Source organism: Lampetra planeri, chromosome 63 (genome assembly GCF_965212315.1).
Source record: "Lampetra planeri chromosome 63, kcLamPlan1.2.h2, whole genome shotgun sequence".
Lineage (NCBI taxonomy): Eukaryota > Metazoa > Chordata > Hyperoartia > Petromyzontiformes > Petromyzontidae > Lampetra > Lampetra planeri.
In genome coordinates, this window is record NC_136169.1 from 1,108,322 (window position 1) to 1,133,253 (window position 24,932).

The 24,932-nt window shown below is 48.6% G+C and overlaps 1 protein-coding gene across 2 annotated transcripts in view; it reads right to left on the bottom strand.

The window, feature by feature from the left end:
- LOC144736798 (uncharacterized) overlaps positions 1 to 17,377 on the bottom strand; it is a 35,785-nt gene extending 18,408 nt beyond the window's left edge. The window contains exons 1-8 of one of the 2 annotated variants that reach the window (XM_078619439.1): positions 17,214 to 17,377; positions 14,090 to 14,155; positions 13,805 to 13,916; positions 11,699 to 11,809; positions 10,106 to 10,422; positions 6,501 to 7,475; positions 2,123 to 5,242; positions 1,264 to 1,331 (exon numbers count right to left, since the gene is read on the bottom strand). In XM_078619439.1, the coding sequence (XP_078475565.1) occupies positions 1,264 to 1,331; positions 2,123 to 5,242; positions 6,501 to 7,475; positions 10,106 to 10,422; positions 11,699 to 11,809; positions 13,805 to 13,916; positions 14,090 to 14,155; positions 17,214 to 17,360 (4,916 nt within the window). In that variant the 5' untranslated portion in view covers positions 17,361 to 17,377. The remainder of the gene's footprint in view (positions 1 to 1,263; positions 1,332 to 2,122; positions 5,243 to 6,500; positions 7,476 to 10,105; positions 10,423 to 11,698; positions 11,810 to 13,804; positions 13,917 to 14,089; positions 14,156 to 17,213) is intronic. The other variant, XM_078619440.1, reaches the window with a different exon arrangement.
- Positions 17,378 to 24,932: the final 7,555 nt, after the last annotated feature.

The window sequence follows — 24,932 nt, forward strand, 5'->3', positions numbered from 1 at the left end:
CTACCCGAAATGAGTGACAAACGGTTACTCACCAGTGACTCACGGCCTACCCGTACCCGTACCCGGCCGCACCAGGGTCGCAAACGGCTACCTGTACCCGTACCCGGCCGGGTAGCCGGGTATCGGGTAGGGTACGGGTATCGGGTACCCGGTTGCGACCTCTGGCGCGGGGCAGCGGGAGGGATGGGGGAGGGCAATGAATCTAAGCAGGTTTCTCACAAGAACGTGTAAAGCGGCGAGTGGAGATGGCCAGGTGAAGGCAAGGTGAGCTGCATGCAAGCGGAATGTTGACTGGAGGATGGACTGCTACCCTGTATTATGTTAATTATTCGGCAATGCTGCTGCGTTGGCACAAGGCCTCAAATAACAACATTAATCACTTTAACACGTAGGCTTTCGCGACCAATATTACTCATAATAAAGGTTTTTGGTTTAGACCTCGTAAGTATAAAAATGTGGCAAATCGCCCAATGATGCTGGATGTAATTATCAGCGAAACGTCGCAGTCAAATTGTAAATGTTGTGGATTTACTCTCCAACACACCGGTGGGCTGAAGTTGTAGTTAATTGGCATGTTGTTTACGGAGTTGGCCTGATAACTTTAATCTAAATTGTCTTATGGTTGTTTTTGTTTGATTTGCATTACATTGGGAATTTTGCACACAGCGTTGTAATACGGTGGGTTTTTTTTCTGGAAGATTTGCTGGCTTTTTCCAGGATGTTTCTGTTGCGCGTCGTCGCTTTAAGATGTTCTCTGTTCATATTTTGTTTGTTGCGGTTGCACCCGACTCAAGAGCCGCATGGCTCACAAGGCTATACCAAATAAATGAAACTTGAAAATTTGAAACTTGTGACAAACCTTACTGGCTGTGTCGGGTGGTGGAGGCGTACGACACATTTATACTTACGCAATCTAACCCAAAAACCTTCATTATGAAAATAAATCACATTCGTCAATAACACCTTACAAAGAAAAATAAATGAATCGGAGATGTTTCTGGCAAAGCAGATCATCATCATGAACCATGAGCTGAAAGCCCGTAGTTGTCCACTGCCCATTTCGTCATAGCACATCAATGATTGTATAAGCTAGAGGGAGGTTAGCGTCAGGTGAACGGATGACTGGAAAATTTTCACTCCTAGTTCTCAATATGGAGCTTTGAACCGGCCTGCATAATTACAAGGCACACAAACAGCGGACACATTGGGAGTCGGCCAAACGACGCAATGTGGGGGGGGGGGAGCGGGAAGTGTGTGACTCACGTGTGCTCGCCGGGAGGAGCGCCCTCCGCCACTCTCCCTGTCCCTTCGTCACGCGCCGGCTCGGAACGCTGCAGACAACGCACATCGGCATCCGCGTCACGGCACTGACGTCAACTGCTCACCAAGAAACTAGGCAAGCCGTCATTCACCTGTTTAGCCCCAGAGATTGCACACGAGTTATGACGGTAGCAAAGAAAAGGGTATTTGAGGTGGCAGTAATGCCTGCAACAGAGAGCCGAGTAGCTGAAACGAAAGTTACAGGCACTTGAGCAGAGGTGTGCGAACCAGACGCTGGGAATTCTGTGACAAAGATAGCATAAGCAATGCAGACGCTTGGAGAACAATGCAGGCAAGCGTTGTTATAAAATGTGCAACAATGAAAAGGAGTTCTAGATTTGAAGTTTTCATGACTGCAAGGAACCATACTCTTTGGTTTTTTTCGGTAAAGTCACGTAGGTAAAAAATATAAAATAAATTTATAAAATTAAATGTATTTAATATATTTTTAATATAGTAGAAAAAAAATTAAAGTACAATTTTTTTTTTTTTTTACCTACGTGACTTTACCGAAAAAACCAAAGCGAATGAAAAGGAGACCTGTGCAAACGTGGTGACCGACACATGGGTGCATTACGACGGCTGACGCTTGATCGATCACATTGGAGCACGGCATGCGGCTCCAACGTTCGCACGTGCCTTAGCGGTTACTAAAAGTGAACTTGATTCCATTGTCAATTCATGTACGTTTGCAATCGATAATCTATTCTGTGAACTAATATCATTCAAAATTGCATTGACAAAACCTAGCTGGCATTCATCAGCAGGCAAGGGACCAGCCAATCACTGCGTGACGGCTCACCTTATCATTTGGCACGAGGGCCGAGCGGCCGGCCTCTGCCTGGCCCCGCCGCTGCTTCTGCGTGTCGGGGGGGAAGTCCCTCTTCTCGCGGTCGGGGGACGATGACCCCGACGAGGAAGAGGACGAGGAGGTGGAGGACGATGAAGATGACGACGAAGTCGAGGAGGACGACGACGACGACGAGCCCTTGCACGCCTTCCGTCTGGGCAAACCCTCGTCCTCGCTGCTCGAGTGCCTGCGCTTGCGGTCGTCGCCCTTCGCGTCACGGCCTCGAGCACCGCCCTGCTCCTCCTTATCGTGCTGCCGCTTCGGCGCCGGCTCCTGCTTATGGCCCCGCTGCTCCTTCTCCGCTTCCCTCTGCTCCCGGCCGCGCTCCTCATCGTGCCGGCGCTCCCCACCCTCCTCCTCCGTCTTGTGCTTCTTCTCCTGGGGAGCTCTCTCTGCTCCTTCTTGCGGTTTGACCTTCAGCTCGGCTGCCCCCCGCTTGCACTTCGCCAATTCCTCCTGCTTGCGCTTCTCGTCTGCCTCCTTGTGCTTCTGCTCTGCTTCATCCTGCTTGCGCTTCAGGTCTGCCTCCTGCTGTTTACCCTTCAGCTCCGCTTCCTCTTGTTTACGCTTCTTATCTGCTTCCTCCTGCTTATGCTTCTTATCCGCTTCCTCTTGTTTATGCTTCTTATCCGCTTCCTCTTGTTTACGCTTCTTCTCTGCTTCCTCTTGCTTCCGCTTTAGCTCTGCCTCCTGCTTATGCTTATTATCCGCTTCCTCTTGCTTATGCTTCTTCTCTGCTTCCTCCTGCTTACGCTTCTTTTCCGCTTCCTCCTGTTTATGCTTCTTATCCGCTTCCTCTTGCTTATGCTTCTTCTCCGCTTCCTCCTGCTTATGCTTCTTCTCTGCTTCCTCCTGCTTATGCTTCTTCTCTGCTTCCTCCTGCTTACGCTTCTTATCCGCTTCCTCTTGCTTATGCTTCTTCTCCGCTTCCTCCTGCTTATGCTTCTTCTCTGCTTCCTCTTGCTTATGCTTCTTCTCTGCTTCCTCTTGCTTACGCTTTAGCTCTGCCTCCTGCTTACGCTTCTTCTCCGCTTCCTCTTGCTTACGCTTCTTCTCCGCTTCCTCTTGCTTATGCTTCAGCTCTGCTTCCTCCTGCTTACGCTTCAGCTCTGCTTCCTCCTGCTTATGCTTCTTCTCCGCTTCCTCTTGCTTATGCTTCAGCTCTGCTTCCTCTTGCTTACGCTTTAGCTCTGCCTCCTGCTTACGCTTCTTCTCCGCTTCCTCTTGCTTACGCTTCTTCTCCGCTTCCTCTTGCTTATGCTTCAGCTCTGCTTCCTCTTGATTACGCTTCTTCTCCGCTTCCTCTTGCTTATGCTTCAACTCTGCTTCCTCCTGCTTACGCTTCTTCTCCACTTCCTCCTGCTTATGCTTTAGCTCTGCCTCCTGCTTATGCTTCTTATCCGCTTCCTCTTGCTTACGCTTCTTCTCCGCTTCCTCTTGCTTATGCTTCAGCTCTGCTTCCTCCTGCTTACGCTTCAGCTCTGCCTCCTGCTTACGCTTTAGCTCTGCTTCCTGCTTATGCTTCAACTCCGCTTCCTCTTGCTTACGCTTCTTCTCCGCTTCCTCCTGCTTACGCTTCAGCTCTGCTTCCTCTTGCTTACGCTTCAGCTCTGCTTCTTCCTTTATACGCTTCTCTTCTACTTCCTTAAGCTTTTGTTTCCGTTCCTCCTCCTGCTTCATCTCTGCTTCTTCTTTCTGCTTCCGCTTCTGCTCCTCTTCCTCTTTGCGCTTCTCCTCTGCTTCCATTTGCTTTTGTTTGCGCTCCTCCTCTTCCTGTTTGCGCTTCCGTTCTGCTTCCTCCTGTTTGTGCCTTTCCTCTGCTTCCTCCTTTCTGCGCTTCTCTTCTGCTTCTTTAAGCTTGCGTTTCCGTTCCTCCTCTTCCTCCTTAAGCTTCAGCTCTGCTTCCTCTTCCTGTTTGCGCTTCTGCTCCTCCTGTTTGCGTTTCAGCTCCGCTTCCTCCTGTGTGCGCTTTAACTCCTCCTCCTGCCTACGCTTCACCTCAGCTTCTTCCTGCTTGCGCTTCTCCTCTGCTTCTTCCTTTCTACGCTTCACCTCAGCTTCGTCCTGCTTGCGCTTTAGCTCGGCTTCCTCCTGCTTGCGCTTCTCCTCTGCTTCTTCCTTTCTACGCTTCTCCTCTGCTTCTTCCTTTCTACGCTTCTCCTCTGCATCTTCCTTTCTACGCTTCTCCTCTGCTTCTTTCTGTTTCTGCTTCTCCTCTGCTTCTTCCTGTCTACGTTTCTCCGCTTCCTTCTGCTTGCGCTTCTCCTCCGCTTCTTCCTGCCTACGCTTTTCCTCTGCTTCCTTCTGCTTGCGCTTCTCCTCTTGCTTACGTTTCTCCTCTGCTTCTTCCTGCCTACGCTTCTCCTCCGCTTCCTTCTGCTTGCGCTTATCCTCTGCTTCCTTTTGCTTACGCTTCTCCTCTGCTTCTTCCTGCCTACGCTTCTCCTCTGCTTCCTTCTGCTTGCGCTTCTCTGCTTCTTCCTGCTTACGCTTCTCCTCTGCTTCTTCCTGTCGTCGTTTCTCCTCTGCTTCCTTCTGCTTGCGCTTCTCCTCTGCTTCCTTTTGCTTGCGCTTCTCCTCTGCTTCATCCTGTCGTCGTTTCTCCTCTGCTTCCTTCTGCTTGCGCTTCTCAGCTTCTTCCTGCTTGCGCTTCTCCTCTGCTTCCTTTTGCTTACGCTTCTCCAATTCTTCCTGTCTGCGCTTCTCTGCTTCTTCCTGCTTGCGCTTCTCTGCTTCTTCCTGCTTGTGCTTCTCTGCTTCTTCCTGTCTCTGCTTCTCCTCTGCTTCCTCTTGCTTGCGCCTCTTCTCCCTCTCTTCCTCTTGGCGTAGTCGCTCCGCTTCCTCACGCTTGCGCACCTCGGCCTCCTCCCGCTCCCTCTGCTGCTCGCGAGCCACCCTCTCGGCTTCCTCAGCCTCCCGCACGGCTAAGCGCTTCTCCTCCTCACCCCTGCCCGCCTTGGGTTCGACTCCCTGGCCAAGGTTCCGTGCGCGGCCCTCCGTCTCCTCCTCCCCGTCGCCCGGTGCGCCGGGTGAGGGGCTTCGCTTCTTCCTGTCGGCCTTCCTCACACGCATCTGTGCCGCAGACACGCACGGCGGAACGCAGCCTCGTTACCCCTCGGCATGATCACCGCCGCTAAGAGGTAAATGACGCGGCACTTCTGCTGTTACCGCCACTGTCGCTGCTGCTCCCGATGGTGTTGTCCGCTAGGCACGGTACGACGCATAAGTTCAGCGGTCGACAAACTCTTACGCAACCGGCGCAAATTGAACCATGCGCGAGAAGCCATTACATCCGTATGTTGTTCTTATTTTCAATTCATGTGCCTCCCTGTAGCCACAACAGGCAACAGCCACTGTAAAATATCCAAGTCGTTGGTCAAATTGTGGCCCAGAATTGTGACAACTCAAATTACTCATAGAATTACGCCTATGGTCTACTGTTTCACGGGCTGCAAAAGTCGGTAAATAAAGTTGCATGTGGGTGCACAATAAGCAACTTTGATTCCAGATACTTCAAAAATAGTTACAAATGTAAGATAACTACGATTCGGATGAAAACGGTCACTTGGGTCATCACTGCAACACAAAAATGAAATTCCATGGTGGATTTTTTGAGTATCACGGATAAATTGAAGTTGGCTTGCTTCATATTTTATAAAGGTAAATCACGTTAGAAAACTGGAGTGGGAATATTTCCTTGCCCAAAAGTCCAAGGCAAGGGCAGTGTTGGGTTCAGTGGCCAGTTAAATAAAATACCTTGAAAAAAAAGTCCCTTAATTGAAACCGATTTAAATAGGAGTGAAAGGGAATTTTGTATTCAAGTTGTTTCATGCAACTGACCCCAGACCTGCCGCATTACCGATGCGTGGATTTACTCATTAAAATTGATTCTTCCTGTTCAAAATATGAGCATTAAAATTACGCAAATTATACTCCTACACTACACTTTACGCTAATGGAGCAAACAAAACAACACATAGAACTACAAATGAGGCGGTTAAGACCCAGACAAAAAAAATATATATATATCGATATCTGAATAAAATAAACTCTAATTAGAACAATTTCCTGGCTGGAAGTGGGGTGGGGGGATGATTCAATACATTGTTGCATGCCTAGTATTGATCATTAAACACAGGGGCTTCAATTTACAAAAATTAAGGCCCATGTCCTTAATTCACAACAGTGGAAGAGAGCAGCGATGTGCAGAACAGCGGCGCCGATTGACGTCGGCTAAGGCAGCTTTCACTGCTGCACCGTCGCCCAGTCTCCTCCTCGTGGCGCCGACCTCGTGGCGCCGACCGCCCGCCGCTAACTCCGCGGAACTCACTGGCGAGCGGGACTTGGAGTCGGCCGACGAGGAGCCACTGCGCGACGACGACGAAGACGAGGATGAGGAAGACGAGCGAGATGAGGACGAGGAGGATGACGACGATCGCGAGCTCGACCCGGAGCGGGAGCTTGAGCGAGACCTGGAGCGGCCTCGGCCGCGCCTCTTGCCCTCGGCCGGAGCCGCTGCCGCCACCTTCCGAGGTTTCCCATCTTCCGAAGCCACCAAGGGAGGGGGCACAGCTTCTACCCGCCCGTCGGCAGGCACCATCGCCTGTTCCTTGGTGCCAGATTTTGCCGCGCGGGGACGGGGGACGTCAGCCGCTACCGGCGGTTCCAGGAGGCTGCCTGGCTGGGCCCCACGTGGGAGGGAGATAGGCTCCGAGGAGGGCAGTGGCGCATTCACGGGGCCGTCCTCTTGCTCCAGGTGTGGAGGGGACGCCTCCTGCAGCACGGGCGACTCTGTGGCGCTTTTCCTCTCAGCCTGGAACGCCGACGACGACCTCTCCTGCACCAGCTGCGGCGGCGATGCCTCCATCGGCTCTTCAGCAGGGGCACCGTCGCGCTTGCACGCAGCTTGAATGACGGACGCTTGGCTGGCGGATCCACCCAGCTCCACGCGAGTTGCGGTCTTCTGCTCCCCTTTACTTTTCCCCACAGTGACATCCATCTTCTCTTCTTCCTCCGCCACCTTCTGCGTCGTCTCCGCGCCTCTCTTGGGCTTAACGTGCATCCCCGTGGCGCCTCTTTCCCCTTCGTCAGCTTCTTCTGCTGGAGCCGTAGCGTCACCATCACCGTCACAAGCGGACGCGAGTCCTGCACGGCGGGCACTTCTGGCCGACAGGCGAGGGGCGTCGTTGGGGGCGGCGTGGGGAGGAGGGGGGCTCGCGGGAGCCTGTGCGTCCCCGCAGGCCTCAGGCTCTGGCGGCTCCGTACACGGAACTTGGGCCGTCAATACTGGGATAGGGGCTTCATCCTAACGAGGGAGACGCACGCCCGGGCAGGCACGGGTCACACGGCGCTCACTCACACGGGAGGCATCCTGGGCTCTACTGTGAACAATAGCAGCACTCATCATTATCATCTATTATCTATCCACTGCTGGATGAAGGTTTCACTGTGCCTCACAGTCCGGGGATGTAACAATCCGTCTAGCTTCTGCACATAAGCTGACTTCATCTGTGGTGTATGTTCTCTAGGGCGTGTTCCCTCCTTTGGCTGCCACTCCACCGTTAGTCTCGACCACCGGTCATCATCTCTACTAGTGACACGTCCTGCCCAATCCCACTTGATTTTTTAGCAGTCAATATGTCTAACGTGCGTGTGTTCTCTAATCCACGTGTTCCTTTTTCTCAGTGTGATTTATTGCACGCACCTGTCCGTGCCTCTTTTGTTTCATATCCTTTGTCAGTGTCCACGCACCTATTTGATCCATCGGTCGTTAGCTGGAGATACGCACCGATTTAACACTTTCTTCAGGCAACTTGGTGGATTTCTCTTCATTGGGCAATAATCTGAATAATCTTGATACAAGAGCCTAATAAAGAAGACACATTCACCAATAACACTGGCCTTAATAGGAAACATAAATAATAGGTGACGTTTCAGGCAATGGCCCTTCTTGATAGCACAACATAACACGTCTTCTTCTTCAGTGGACGTTAAAGATCCCCAGATGTCATCCGCAAAAGTAGACCGCTATGTAAATGAGGTTATGTTCTATGAAGGACAATTGCCCAAAACGTTGCCTATCATATTTTTCCTTGTAAGGCCACACACAGTGTTATTGGCGAAGGTGTCGAGGCTTTTTATTTATTTGTGTGACTCACCACTGCCAATGCAGTATCACCAAATAACATATTTAATGAAGGTAGAAAATAGGGCTCAAGATAAATAAAGTCAATTAGTGCACTCGGAATAAGAGGCTAACGTGCCTGTAATTCTTCAAGTTCTTTCATGACTTTCAAATAAAAGGATGATCGTGGCACTCCAATTCTTGGTAAACATTTCGTGAACAGGCTCACTAATTTTTGTTCCGAAAACTGGTCTCACTTCTTTGATTTGCGAGTGGAAAGTCAAATAAGTGAAACCATCTATTTCCATTGGCCGTTTCCATTCGCTGTTGGAAACAAACTGCAGGAAATCGTAGGACAACTTAATACAGAATTCTGCAAAGTGGGGGCTCAAGATAAACAAAGGAATGTACAGGTTCTCCAGTTGACTGAAGACACTCGCAGGGGAAACTCAACTGGAGAACGCACCATTGTATAATATATCGAGGAACGTTCGTGGAGATGGATCGGGATCAATGCGATTAAATAAGGAGGTGCACATCAGGTTGGAATCCTGCAAAAAAAACAACTTAATAATAGTAAGGTGTTATTCATGTGTTCAACACGTATTTGGGAGGAGAGAATGAGTCACAAAAGGGATATGCTACGTTCCCATGACCAAGTGGAAAGCGGATTCGGCCATCCTGGGTTGTTCTAGGATTGACAGCACGGCTCAAATATGCATCTCAGTGCTCAACCACTTGCGCAGTGCTGCAATGACCTCCCCATCCTTACTCTCAGCGATCAAAAGGTTGTTTTTTTATGTTTGGGGTGAGTTAGGTTATTCCAAGCCAATTTTTTTTTTGTTTTAATATGCAGGTTTCAATCGCTTTATTCAATTTGGGTTTATACAAATTTGCGTATATGCGAAGAACTTATCTCGACCCAAAATGTGCTACATGTGGTTTGAATTCACTCGTATGCGGCAATGCGGTCGGACTTGTTTGGGGTACTGCACGCGCTATTCGGCAGGCAGCCGTCTCGTGCGGTTTCGCTTTAGTACGCCCCTTTTATTGGTAACGCATCTACTACCACATAAAGCGTGGGAAAAACCTGTACATACATATATAAAAAGTTCCCCACCCTCCCCACGTCAAATTAGGCGAGGGCCACCACTGGAGGTGCGCCCCGTTTGAACGCACCTATATCCAAGGGAGGCTCAGATTAAAAAAAAAAAGCTAAAGCGTGCGGCTCCCTTGTGAAATAAAAGTGACGGGGTCTGCTGAAGAGACCCCCGCTTGGTGAGGACCCGGTACGGCTTGTTGTGGGAATCCGGGCTGAGCCCACAAGGCCAGTTTATGATCGAGGCTTTCCCCGGTGGCGATGGAAACGTAGCATAAAATTATACAAATGACACTTAAATAGGCATGTAACGATTTACCGCTCGGACAAATGCACCAAATGTATTGTCAAAATTTTGGGTAGCAATTCGATTTCAGAATGCATTATGTTTTGATGTTTTTGTCCCATTTGCACTGCCTTTGTTGGAGCGCCTGTCTTGTTTGCATGATTTCATAAGTAGTGTCTGTTTCGTCAATTGTTTGTCCTGTTTGAAGTCTCTTTGTCCCGTCCTGTCCGTCTCACTTGTTTCATCTCGTTTGTCGCTACCATGAGCCAAATTTTTTTTTACAATTTGCACGAATTGACAACAGCCACTCTCTACACACACAACTTAAGACGTGCGTGTCCTGTGCGTGACAATCGATATTTATCGAAGAATCGTTACATGCCTACTTTTGATCCGACCCCCCTTACACAGCGACAAGCCTCTGACCTCCTGGCGGTCCGTGAGCGAAGGCTCCTCAGAGTCCTCCTCCGCCTGCTGCTTCTCCGCCGCATCGACCCTAGGCGGCGCCAACACCTTGTCGTCCACGCGGTACCCGCCACTCCACTTGCGGGGCGTCCTCCTCACGACCGGCGGCGCTTCCTCCGCCGGCTCAGCAGGCAGCGAGTTGCGGCTGCGTCGCTTGCGCTCTACTCGCTTGGGCCAGACGCGCTCCTCCTCCTCCTCCTCTTCTTCCGGCTCTACGGGCTCGTTCTTGTCCTGTCCCGCAGATGCCTCGGCCACCGCCGCAACCGGGGGCTCTGCCGCTGAGCACACGCGCGGAGCGGAAAGAAGCACGTGCTGTCAGCTGTGGCTGTAGCTGTGCGGCTAAGAGACAGCGGTGTAGCCAATGTGGAAGCGGCAATCCCATTAAAAATATCCGAGCTTGTAACAACCCACTTATTTTTCGATTTAAAGCTTTCGTGACTGCAGGGATTCATCTTCTTGGTTCTTTCGGTAAAGTCACGTAGAAGGGAAGTAATAAAATAATAAAAATAAAACATAATAACCCACTTATTCATGCCCAAGTCTCACTGCATTGTACACGATTGTTATTGCTCGTTTATCATGTTTACGGTGTCGCTTTGTTCAACTCGTCTCCCTCGCCCGGTTAGAACGTTTATGAATTAAGGAATGCTCTCCTACAAGGTGTTAACATTTTCATGATCCAGACTGCTTGATGCTTTGTTGCAGCTATTGATGCGACTTGGTCACCGGAATGTGTCGATGATTTTAAGTCACGACTGTAAACTCACTTCCACACCATCGCCGCTTTGGATCAAAAGACCAAAGACTTGATACAATCTCTTCACCTTAATTTTTCATGCCCCGATCTCGATTTGTACAGAGAGTTTAAATGTTTGCATGTACGGCGATGTGTGATCTTTCAATGAATGACGCAATATTGCAATTATGAACACTGGCTGCGTGTAACGGACGTTAAAATGGACTTTTAAGATTTTCATATTGACGAAGGTCAAATGTTACATTTCACAAGGTCAAATGTTCTGGAATTCGAGGTAAGCAAGAAGGGCCACCGAAATAAACACTCAAAATCTTAATTTAGACTGGAGGAAATATAATGCACATACCTTTGGACACTACGTCCTCTGTTGGTGAATGTAATTTTACTTGAATAATTATGTGTAAGTCAATACATTTGCAAATTAAGTGCCGCTTTGTTACTTATTTCCCACAACCAGAAATGCTCTCCCCCCTCCATTTAATCTGGCTTCGAGGTTTTACTGTAGACCTCGCCCGTCCCAAATACAGCACGTCCTCTGTTGGTGAATGTAATTTTACTTGAATAATTACGTGTAAGTCAATAAATTTGTAAATTAAGTGCCGCTTTGTTACTTATTTCCCACAACCGGAAATGCTCTCCCCCCTCCATTTAATCTGGCTTCGAGGTTTTACTGTAGACCTCGCCAGTCCCAAATACGTTTGGCGATTCGCAAACAAAACGAAGCCGCCGAGCGCTCCGTGCGCGGCTGCTGTGGCTGTGTCGGGCGGTGGCGGCCGTGGCAGTCGCGGGCGTGCTACCTGTGTAGCTGTTGAGCTCCTGGTTCTCGGGAATGGACTGCAGGTCTGGAGGCTGAGTAACCAACGAGTCTTGGTGCGAGGTGGTCTCATCCTCCGATTCGGCAGACACCTCTGCACACGGCGCAAACACGCGCAATTTATCCTCACGGCAACGATTACAACAAGACGCGCTCTCACATGTTCAGCAGGCTCAGATGAACTCATTGGTGGCTCCACCGTGAACCCTTTAGACCTGGGGTGATTCATCATCCCTAGCGATTTTATGAAAAGTGACATTTAACAGCCGGGATCCCATTCGAAGCATTTGCTCTTTTTAAAATCCTTTATATTAAGTTCACTTGCTTGCTTGCGCGCTTACGACCGTGCAAATCTTTCGGTCGTTTTTTAACCCACTTCCCGTGATCCAATCGAGCTGACATTTTGCACACAGACTCGTTGTGCGTGACAATTTCTTTTCATGAAAATTTTTTTCAAGAATTTTACACTTTTTAGGAAATTTTTTTTATATTTAATTACCAATTGCTTAATGGTGGCAGGCAATCATCTGACCCATAGGTGGCAGCCATCTCAAGCCAGAGGACGAGAGGACTCTAGCCGCCACGCATATAAAGGATTTATAGTGAAAAACTTTGTTTTTACGGGTTAATTTTTTTGCGTTGTTTTTACCCATCTCATTTTTACTGTTTCGTGTCAGTTCAGTGCCATTTGTAGAGTTGTGTTCGCTCCACTGGTCAATGAATGTAACACGAGCATTTCGTTTGTATGAATTGTTATCGATTCTATGCCAGTATCGCAAGCGTGAGGATCGATTTTAATCCATGATATCTATGCATCGTTACATGCCTAAACAAGTGTAATAATGATAATAATCTCAAACTGGTGACAATGGTTGGTGGTAGGTAAGTAGCAACTCCCCTTATCCAGTGATTGTCACAATTCTTGGTCGCAAGTTCTTTCAGGAATGAAGTTTTTTGTCGAATTATAATTCGAATAATAATAACAAGTAAAAAATATTCAAAAAAATATATAAATCGATCAGTAATCATTATTACTGCCCGATTTTTTAATTTGTTCCTTCTCGGTTCTATCGGTAAAGTCACGTAGAATGGAAATAATAAAATAATAAAATAAAACATAATAAGATAATTCTCACGACGTTTCGGCCACAACGCAAGCAGCCGTCCTCAGGTCTGTCTCCCCGACAGACCTGGTCTTCACCTGAGGACGGCTGCTTGCGTTGTGGCCGAAACGTTGTGAGAATTATCTTATTATGTTTTATTTTATTATTTTATTATTTCCATTCTACGTGACTTTACCGAAAGATCCAAGAAGATGAATCCCTGCAGTCACGAAAGCTTTAAATCGAAATTTGTTCCTTCTCGTTTGTACAGTATTGTTTTTTGTTCCATTCGCCTAAATGTATCGTTAGCATAGCATTTACGTGCACCTTCAAACGATCATTGTTTACCGCACTGTATATCCACTGCTGGATTAAACTTCCTAACTCCGCCGTGGAGTTGGGGTTTTATGACCATGCCTCATGCATGACTGGTTCATATATCACTGCCCAATGACGCGAGCTGTGTTGGGGAATTCAGAACTCGGGTCGCCGGGATCGTAGTTTGGTGCAGGAACCACTGATGGACCCCAATTTGTATGAATGGTAAATATTAACACATTCCTGCAGAAGGAGCTGGTAGGAACGTTGGGTTGCTCGGTCAATGGCCAGGGTCAACGGCGGCGTGGTGTATTCCGCAAATATGGCCGACTGTGAGAGCGGGCACAAGCCGGCGTGAGTAGGTTAAACGTTGAGTTTTATAAGGGCACCACAGGGTGACCAGCCCCACCCTCCCCACCCAGCCCCTCCCCTCCCCACCCAGCCCCTCCCCACCCAACTCCTCCCCACCCTCCCCTCTCCAACCAGCCCCACCCCTCCCATTTTTGGATGCAAAACTCCACACAGAAAGGCATCCGAGGGAGGAATCGAACCGAGCACATTTTGCCGTGAGGCACGAGTGTTAACACTGCGCCACCCTGCCGCCGAATTTAATCGTGAACACGAAAATCTGTTTTAATCGCCGATGCGTCGCGACGCCTCGTACTCACCCTCTGACTCGGTGGCCGCCTGCGCATCGCGCGCTATCCTCTGCTGCAGGAGCTGCTGCTGCTTCTCCAGGTACTGCTTGATGAAGCTGTTGGAGCTCATCTCCTCCCCGATCTGCGCAGTGGCGTCATCGGCGTTAGTATGCAAAACCCACCATTCACTGCACAAGTGTGACTGCGACAGGCCCCAGACAATAAAAGTTGAGACACGGGGTGAATCTCTCTCGCTCGCTCTCTCTTGCCAGCAGCTCTTGGCTGCGTAAACAGAGAAGGCACGGGGGCACTTACGGAAGAGTTGGGCTGCAAGCCAGCCTGCTGACCAGACGTCTTCTGCAGCTGTTCCAGCATGAGGGCCTGTGAGCAGAGCACACGGGAGAGAGATGCGGCTTTAGCGAACGTTGCGATTAATAGACACGAACCACGACAGGTACCACTCCTGCCCAATGCTACTGAGGTAATACGAGTTACTGCAAACTACCGGCGGAAACAATTGGCAAATGGATGGCAATGTTTTAGGGGGATATTGTAGGTCTGCAAAGAACACGTACAAGTGTCGTACCTTAAGGAGAACCACACTGGGACATTATGATCCAAAGACCAAGCTGAGAATGAAATAATTGTGGACATTGTCAGTTTCTAACTTATCCTAAACTGTGGGACCTTATAACTCACTAGCGGTAAGTACCCGGCATTCTCTGTAAGTGTTTAACCAAGAAAAGACCAAACAGAGATATAATAATGCACCAGAGATATTATAAGGAGAATGCCTCGACAATAACACTCATCACAGACCAAACTGAGTTTTTAGTTCTTCTGCGATCATGCGGGAGAGTTGAGTTTATAATCAAGCACCAACTTATGGAAGGCCCTTTTCCAGCAACGGACTGAGAAAAGGGCTGAAAAAGTACATATATAACCCACCAAAGACAACACGACAACTTAGATTACAGGCGAATCTGGGGGCTTCATACTGATCATACGCCATGCTGAGAAATTATAATTTCATAAGTACCCTGCTGCGGCAATACAACTAAATGTAAAGCAAGCTGAGCCGTTACCATATAATGCTCATATTGTATAATTATGATATATTTGTAACCTAGTGAGCTTGCAACACCACATTGGCCACTGAGTTTATAATCCACCAAGGAAGGCACTGACACAGCACCTCAAGAACCACGCTAACGAGCTGATAGCACGTAAGCCACACTCAAGGGTTTATAATTAGGAACACGTCACACTTCAAGATATCGTAACGCTCAACAGGTAATATGAAGAGGTGGGCTTGGTGGCTCAGATCCGAGATTTAAGTCTGGGTGATTTAGTAAGATGCAGGTGTCATGAGTTGATGGTCTAAAGAGAAAGATCACTTGGAAGGGATATCAGTAGAAGTTCTGTGAAAATCTATTGATGATGCATCTGTTCTCCAGCATACGGGGTTGCACTGCTGTGATTTCCAAAAACTGTAAATCCTTGGCCTCATGATGCTGAGTGCACAATCTAAATAAAATTGGGGTTGAGATGGGGCGGGGGGGGCAAAACACAAAATCCACTCGGTGATTTAATTTCCATCCTAAACCATGTGGATTTCTCACAGGTAATAATAGAACAGGCTGGGGATAGTATAACTAACTCAACAGACTAGACCTGGGGCACTATCACTAATCCCACACTTAAGAACCATTGCAGCTTAATGTGGACCGTGCTCGAACAATCCAGCATAGCATAGACCATCCAAAAAGTGTGCAAAATATCAAAGACCACACGAATATTATAACACATTGAAAGCTATGCTTTTAACCTGGCTTCGTACACTATAAACCCACAGCAAATCTGTGACCAAAGACTTATATATGGGCATTATAACATAACTCATCCCAGACTGTGCTGTGAGACTATAACTCAATGTAGCCAACAGCAAGACATTGCAACTCAACGAGAACCATCCTATCCGCTTGTAACTTGGCATGGATATTCGCTCTGGGTTAATAACCTACCAGATACAACACTGGGACATTATAACTCATCGGAAGCCACGATGTGTCGTGATACATTACCGTACGTTCCTAACCAAGTTATAAACCAAAGTTCTAACCCATCAGATGCCACACCGATATGATGTAACGGACCACAGAACAAACCACTAAAGTTTATAACTCACCACCAACCTTGCAGTGAATTTAAAACGCATTCAAAAACAAACCTGGAGATTAATAACGCACTGAAATTCGTAACGACTCTATACCCCTCACTGCGAGGTGACTTTTAAGGCATCCCCGTCCCTCTGTGAGTCTATAACCCAGCATACAGCGTTAAAAAGAATTAACATTCTAAATTATCTTAGGCGTCAATGATTTAATAACATCTTACATAATAATGAACACAAACCTCTCCGTTGGTCCGACCCACAATACGCCTCTAAGGTGTAATATATATTTAAAGAGCATAATACATAAGTTTAGAACCAACTGTTGAAAACAACAACCGTTGAAACCACTAAAAGGATAAACTAAACATTATAAAGTAACCCACATTAGACCGCAATGCGAGTTTCTAGTCCAGCAGTCCACAACCACGTTGCGAGTTTAGAACTCATGACAGACTTCTCACATGGATACTAATAAACCCCATTAAGGGATCAAACTTGGATAACGTAAACACAAAATATTCCATTACAGACCACAAGGGGACACGAAAACCCACCACTATCACAAGCCCCGCCGAAAGCCACATTAGGCCCCTTCGTGTGGCTTTATAAACCAGTGAAGATACACCACGCAATTAGTTAACAAGTCCTCAAACACTACAACAGGCTACACACAAGAATACCCATGCAAGACCAAACAGGGATCACAGAAATAACAATAATCATCGACTGGGACATGCGAACCACTTAGGCCGCGCAGTCCGAATCCCAACATTTAGGCCTCAGCGAGTTTTACGAGGTAGTGAGTTGAGTTCATAACTCAACGCAGACCTCCACGGGGGCCACGATAACCCCACGGGGACCACGTGAAAACCTCTCGACCCCACTGGGGGTGAGTGTGGGGTGAGTTTCACGCTCTCGAACCCTCGTGTTGAGAGTTTACCCCCGCGCCTCTCTCGCTCCACACGCGGCCTCGTTCCCCCGTGCCCGCAAGGCGCCAACCCCGCCACCCTACCCCCCCTCTTCCCGTACCCTCAACAGCCCCTGCAGAGTGTGGTCTGCACCCACCCCCCTCTTACAAAAGGGGGGCCAGGGGCTCAGGGCAAGGGGGGGGCTCAAGGAGAGACCGAGACGGACGGCGAGGGGGGTTCGGGCCCCGCGCCGCGCTTAGTCGAGGCGCCACCGCGCGTTTGAGCGGGATGAGGGGGGGATGGGGGTAGGCCTCAAGGGGCTCGGGGGACGCATGGGCCCCGCGGGGAGCCTCACCCCCTTGAGACGTTTGACGAGCGCGTTCTTGGGGCCGCTCTTGGCGAGGCCGCGTTGCTCCAGGGCCGCCTTGAGGTCTGTGACGCGCAGAGCGTGCAGGGGCCGCCCGTCCAGGCTCACGTCCTCCAGCTCCGCCATCTTGTCCATGGGCGCCCGGCTCCCCCCCCCCCCAACCTCGACCCCGCCCCTCTCCTCCCCCAAACCTCCCCCGCCCCTCACCCCCTCCCCAACCACCCCCTCCCCAACTTCCCCCACCCCTCTCCCCCCCCCAACCTCCCCCCCTCTCCCTCCCCCCAACCTCCCCCGCCCCTCTCCCCCCCAAACCTCCCCCGCCCCTCTCCCCCCCCAACCTTCCCCCCTCTCCCCCCCCCAACCTCCCCCGCCCCTCTCCCCCCCCAACCTCCCCCGCCCCTCTCCCCCCCAAACCTCCCCCGCCCCTCTCCCCCCCCAACCTCCCCCCCTCTCCCCCCCCCCAACCTCCCCCGCCCCTCTCCCCCCCCCAACCTCCCCCGCCCCTCCCCCCCACCTCCCCCGCCCATCTCCCCCCCCAACCCCCCCCCTCCTTCCTACCCCCCTCCCTTCTCTCCTGACCCCTTGATCCTCCCCCTCCTCCTCCCCTACCCCCTCCCTCCTCCCCTTACCCCCTCCCATTCCTCCTCCCCTTACCCCTCCATTCTCCCCTCCCTCCTCCCTTCCCCCTCCCTCCTCCCCTTACCCCTCCCTCCTCTCCTCTCCTCCCCCTCCCTCCTCTCCTCTCCTCCCCCTCCCTCCTCCCCTACCTTCCCCTCTCCCTCCTCCCATCCCCCTCCCTCCTCCCCTTCCCCTCTCCCTCCTCCCTCCTCCCCTTCCCCTCTCCCTCCTCCCCTCCCTCCTCCCCTCCCTCCACCCCCCCCTCCACCCCCCCTCCTCCCCTCCCTCCACCCCCTCCCTCCACCCCCTCCCTCAGCCCGCCTCCTCCTCCCTCACCCCTCCCTCCCCATCTCGCCTCCTTCACCTCCTTTAAACAACAATTTCCCGAAGCAAGACGATCGTTGCTGTGGATACACGTAGTCACACTTGCGAATGCGATTTGTAACTTTGATCATTGCCCGTGTAGTAATATCATCGATAGTTCAATATGTATTGTGCCAATGTATTGAGGGACTACTAACTGTGTGGTCTGGGACTGTTTTGCTGTAAGTTTTTTTTGCTCAATCTTGATCAAATCGGACTTGATACATTTATTACGTATTTATTTTTGTGACTTGCTTACCATTTATTTTCTAAAATGTGCACCCCTGTCGGTGTTTTTGTTGCTGTATTGTGTTCGCTGTTGTAACTTTACTTGCCCGTCAATACCTGGACATCTGTGAAAAAGAGCTTAACAACTCATAGGATTACTCCTGCAGCCTAAATAAAGATTCTGATTCCTATTTAAAGCTTTCGTGACTGCATGGATTCATCTTCTTGGTTCTTTCGGTAAATCTTCTTGGTTCTTTCGGTAAAGTCACGTAGAAGGGAAATAATAAAATAATAAAAATAAAACATAATACAATATTTATATTTAAAGCTTTCGTGACTGCAGGGATTCATCTTCTTGGTTCTTTCGGTAAATCTTCTTGGTTCTTTCGGTAAAGTCACGTAGAAGGGAAGTAATAAAATAATAAAAATAAAACATAATAAAATAATTCTCACGACGTTTCGGCCACAACGCAAGCAGCCGTCTTCAGGTGAAGAATGAGACACTGCCAAGCTTGGAGCTTATATATAAGCTGGGTTGGAGGTGGAAGAAGAGCGCCTTACGTCACGTAAAAGGGAAGTAATAAAGTAATAAAAATAAAACATAATAAAATAATTTAATATATAAAATTAATAATATAATAATCTTTTTTATGTTTTATTTTTATTATTTTATTACTTCCCTTCTACGTGACTTTACCGAAAGAACCAAGAAGATTCTGATTCCTGCTGCCCTCCATCCAGTCTTGCCTTCTCCTTCCTCCTCCTTCCTCCCTCGCCACCCGCTCCTGGCTGCGACATTGCCCGCTCACAACTTCTTCACCACTGCTCCTGAGTTGTGGTGGTTGATTGTGAAAGTTATGGCTGTTGCTTTGAGGACGTGAGGTGGTGAGTTTTGTCGTCGGTTTTTGTGTGGTCGTTATTGATGATAATTTGAGGCTGTGATTGTTGTTGCGCTGTTGGTTGTGGTTGTTGTTTCAAGACTGTGGCAGTCACATATTCACTTTAAGATGTTTTTTGTTCATGTTTTTATTTTTTGTTTGTTGCGGTTGCACCCGATTCAAAAGCCGAATGGCTCACAGGGATATACCTAATAAATGAACTTTGAACTTGAACTTGAACCTGTCAACCCCTTATCAGCGCTTACATTATTACAGGCCAATTTAGACCTTATTGGTCACCCCGTGCCTCTTATAAATCTCAACTTTCATCCTACAAAGTCCCATCACAAGGGAGAAACACAAACAAATAGACATTTGTATTTGCCCGTATAGAAACGGCTGTACACCGTATGGACCTGAAAACTCAATTTCCCCGTACAACAATTACGGGGTAAACCGTGTGGGTTGACACGATATGGGTGTTTGTTGTCGTGGTTGTTGATTTAAGGGCGCGTGATGGTTAGGGGATGATGATGTAAGTCCGAAGCCGCAGGTTTGTAGTTGCTGATGATAAGAGGGTTGTACTGGTAGGAACCTCCTGGTGACACCAGCTCACAGGGGATTATTGTGTCCGTCCGTCCGTCGTGGAGGGAGGGGCTGAGTGGGGAGGGAGGGGCTGGGTGGGGAGGGTGGGTGGGGAGGGGCTGGGTGGGGCTGGGTGGGGGGGTGGGAGGGGTGGGGCTGGATGGGGAGGGGCTGGTCACCCCGTGGTGCCCTTATAAAACGCAACGTTTAACCTACTTACGCCGGCTTGTGCCCGCCCTCACAGTCGGGCATATTTGCGGAATACACCACGCCGCCGTTGACCCTGGCCATTGACCGAGCAACCCAACGTTCCTACCAGCTCCCTCCGCAAGAATGTGTTATGGTGGCGGTTGATTTGAGGTGGTGGAGGAGGAATACAATTGAGGCGTTTAGTTGTTTTGGTTCGTGACACAGATGATACCGTTTAGCCAATTCCCCGACTATTTTACAAAGTAAGATAACATGTAAAAAGTATGACAAAATAATAATATGTTTTACCCTTTCTGGCAATAAAACAGGTGTTAAGGGGCCGTCCATAAATGACGTCACGCGATTTTGGACGATTTTTTACCCCCCCCCCCCCCTTCGTCACACGGCGTCACAAAAAGTCAGACCCCCCTCGAATATGACGTCACAAAGCTCTGCCCCCCCCCCCCCAAAATAAAACATGCTTCAAATCGCTTGAAACTATTGTCATTGTAGTGCGTATTTAATGTGGCGCTGCACTCTGATGTTGTAGGGGAAAACATTTATTAAAAGTCTATTTAATTAAGTAGAACGTGTTGTCTATATTTATTTAAAGTTGCGCATTTTTATGTGACGTCACACATCGTCACAAATGTCTGACCTCCCCCCCCAGGTGCGTGACGTCATTTATGGACGGCCCCTAAGCTCTGTGTTTTGGCCTAAAAGATGAGCGGCAATAGCATCAGGGGAGTTTGCAGGGTGCAGAGGTGGGCAAAGCCAACCCCCAAACTGCACTTTATTCATTTATTTTCAGTAGTTTACAATTAAGATTTAAAATGTATTAATTATATGCACCGGCGATTCCTAATGTGAGGGACAAAGATAATCCCTGCCACCCGCCCCAAATATATAAGTCAAACTCCACCTATGGGCCATAGTATTCTGGAAAACGTGGAGCAGCAACATGGAAATATTGTTTACGAAACATCTTTTTTCGCAGATGAAATACTTAGTAGGAACAAGGAGGCACTTCTGAGGCTACGGGAGGAACCATATGATCATATCTAGGTAATTGGCGAATATGTTCAACGGGACCTTTAGGATGAAGACATTGTGATCGTAACGGGAGAACAGGCCGGCTAAAGAAAGTATTCGGGGGACGAGAGATAACACATTCCTGCGGAGGGAGCTGGTAGGAACGTTGGGTTGCTCGGTCAATGGCCAGGGTCAACGGCGGCGTGGTGTATTCCGCAAATATGCCCGACTGTGAGGGCGGACACAAGCCGGCGTGAGTAGGTTAAACGTTGAGTTTTATAAGGGCACCACGGTGTGACCAGCCCCTCCCCATCCAGCCCCACCCCTCCCACCCCCCACCTAGCCCCACCCCTCCCACCCCCCACCCAGCCCCACCCTCCCCCACCCAGCCCCACCCCTCCCACCCCCCACCCAGCCCCACCCTCCCCACCCAGCCCCACCCCTCCCACCCCCCCACCCAGCCCCACCCTCCCCACCCAGTGGAGGCTGAGCGGGAGACTGGTGGATTGAGCAATGGTTTGGTGGTGGCTCAGAGGCATCGTGGCATTGTGTGAGGCTGCATTGTGGCGTGGGATGAGGTGGTGGTTACGTGGGACGGAGACCCGATTCAGGTTGACGGGCTCCACACATACACACGAACTTCACATGAACTATTAAACATTTTATTGTATAGTAAGTTTATACTCTTCGGTTCTTTCGGTGAAGTCACGTAGGTTATTAACCAGGCAAAACCTTAACTGCTTTATGGTGTTGCCTTCATATCCGCATCTTCAGTTTCTTCAGCACTCCACTCCCCCTACCCCACACCCCCTCTCTATCTCTCCTCCCTAGCTCCTCCCCCCTCTCTGACCTATATAGCCTCTTGCTACAGCAGCTCTTTTGAACACTTCTTGCTGTGGTTGTCCCACCTGATGACGGACGCTTGTGTTGCGCCCGAAACGTCATGATTTAATTTGTTTTATTTTATACCTACGTGACTTTACCGAAAGAACCAAAGAGTATTGATCCCTGCAGTCACGACAAACTTCAAATCTAGATTATTTTATGCACGGTCAAAATATGTGCTAAATTATCGCTCCAAACTCAATCGTCTCAATCGTTGGTTAAGGGTTTGCTGAAAGCAAAAAGGCTGATTGACTAAAATATGTATTGGACATCTGAAATCAGAGACTGAGTGAGCTGTTATTGAGAGCGAACAAAAACGCGGTCTTTCCCCATTGGCAACCGAGAGACGGTAACATCGTCGAGATTTGCCGCTAGTCGCCACTAGAGGCCGCTGTTTGTCAAGTAAAATCACGCGCACATTTGCCCACGAAGCTCCTGGGCTCCACCACAAAAACTGAAGAGCATCAGCATCAAATCCCCATCGGCCGTACGAAATAAGAAGACGATTATCATCATCCTCGTCGACGCCAATACCGCATGGCATCCCACAGCAAGACCGTAATTATAATGTATATTTATCCCCCCCAATAATTCAAATATGCTCAAAATGTCCCCCCCCCCCCCCCAATATATTGCTATAAAATAGATTTCTGTTTTATATGATTGTGGTTAAACAAGAAAAGGTAAAAAAAGAAAAAAACAGAGCAATGTAATTACATCTTCTTGGTTCTTTCGGTAAAGTCACGTAGAAGGGAAGTAATAAAATAATAAAAATAAAACATAATTTATGTTTTATTAAAGTCACGTAGAAGGGAAGTAATAAAATAATAAAAATAAAACATAATTATGTTTTATTTTTATTATTTTATTACTTCCCTTCTACGTGACTTTACCGAAAGAACCAAGAAGATGAATCCCCTGCAGTCACGAAAGCTTTAAATCGCAATTCAAATGTAATACAATACACTAGTAGACATTATTGTAAAATATTAATAAAAAGTTCATCCTATGTGTTAGTGTGAATTTTTAAAAATATTTTAGGCAGGAAATGGCAGGAAATTCGTTTTCAAATTTAGATTTTTTTTTCTGGGGGGGACCCCCAGACCCCCGGAAGATTTGGTCCCCCCCAATGTTGACTCCATGGCTACGGCCTTGTCCCACAGTATTAGAGTGTGTCACTGTGGCTATCAAAGCCGACATCATGGGAGGACACACGTGGTGTAACATTGTCTGGCAGCATGGCCATCCATACCAGTCAACCCATCACGGTTTACCCCGTAGTCTTGTACAGGGAAATTGAGTTTTCAGGTCCATACGGCGTACAGCTGTTAATAGGACGGGCAAAAAAACATGTGTCTATTTGTTTGTGTTTCTCCCTTGTGATGGGGCTTTGTAGGATGAACGTTGGGATTTATAAGCGGCACGGGGTGACCGATAAGGTCTGAATTGGTCTGTAATAAGGTAGGGGCACTCATCTTCTTGGTTCTTTCGGTAAAGTCACGTAGAAGGGAAATAATAAAAATAAAACATAATAAAATACAATTCTCACGACGTTTCGGCCACAACGCAAGCAGCCGTCCTCAGGTGAAGAACAGGTCTGTCGGAAAGACAGCGGTCTGAATGAACACCACCAGGCTTGGCATCGTATATTTAAGCTGGGTTAGGGGAGGAAGGGCGCCTTGACAAAGGAATTTGCATATCAACAGAGGAATTTATAATATTTATGGAAAATGCAGATATGGGATTAGTCACTACTTGTGGAATGTGTAGGAGGTGGGAGGGGGGTCTCAAAGTCACATTATGCTCGTGTATTATGTAGGATTAGCAGTAATAAAGGGAGGAAGTAGGGTTAGCAGTAATAAAGGGAAGGAATTTTAATAGTATGGAGCGGCAGCAGCCAAACAACCATGTAAACAAGTAAACCCGTAAAAACAAAGTTTTTCACTATAAATCCTTTATATGCGTGGCATCGGGGCGGCTAGAGTCCTCTCGTCCTCTGGCTTGAGATGGCTGCCACCTATGGGTCAGATGATTGTCTGCCAGCATTAAGCAATTGGTAATTAAATATTTTAAAAAAAATTCCCTAAACAGTGTAAAATTTTGGAAAAAATTTTTTCACGAAAATTAATTGTCACGCACAACGAGTCTGTGTGGAAAATGTCAGCTCGATTGGATCACGGGAAGTGGGTTAAAAAACGACCGAAAGATTTGCACGGTCCTAAGCAAGTAAGCGAACTTAATATAAAGGATTTAAAAACTCGGACATTCGCATCGCTCCCACTGTCTGCCCACTGGCTTAACCGGAGTCTACACGCAGAATATCTCCAATAATCACCCAGGAATGTCTGTCCTTAACGCTGGTGACGTCACTCAACGTCGACCAGCCCCCCTCATTAATAATCATGAGCAGGTGACGTCACTCCACATCGAACAGCCCCCCTCATTAATAATCATGAAGAGGTGACGTCTTCCAAATGGACACCTCCCCCTCATTAATAATAATTAGCGGCTGACGTCACTCCACATCGAACAGCCCCCCTCATTAATAACCAAATGGCCACCCCCCCTCATTAATAATCATGAGCGGGTGACGTCACTCCACATGGGGGGCCGAGGCGTCTCCTCCCCCCTCCTCGGCGTCAACTTACAGCCCTCACTACGAAGGGCCTGATGACGACCGCTTGTGTTGCGATCGAAACGTCGTGATTTGTTTTATTTTATATCGAATAACCACGTGACTTTACCGAAAACAGGTCCCTGCGGGATGGGCTGGTAGGAACGAACAAATGAAAGGCTATAATAAAATGAAATGGCGGGGGTACGATACGAAGGGAGAGTTTGAGGCCTAGTTCTAGGCTTTAGGCCTAGCTGTAGGCTTTAGGCCGCTGTGAGTTAATTTTTAATTTAAATGTTTTAATTAAAAACTATC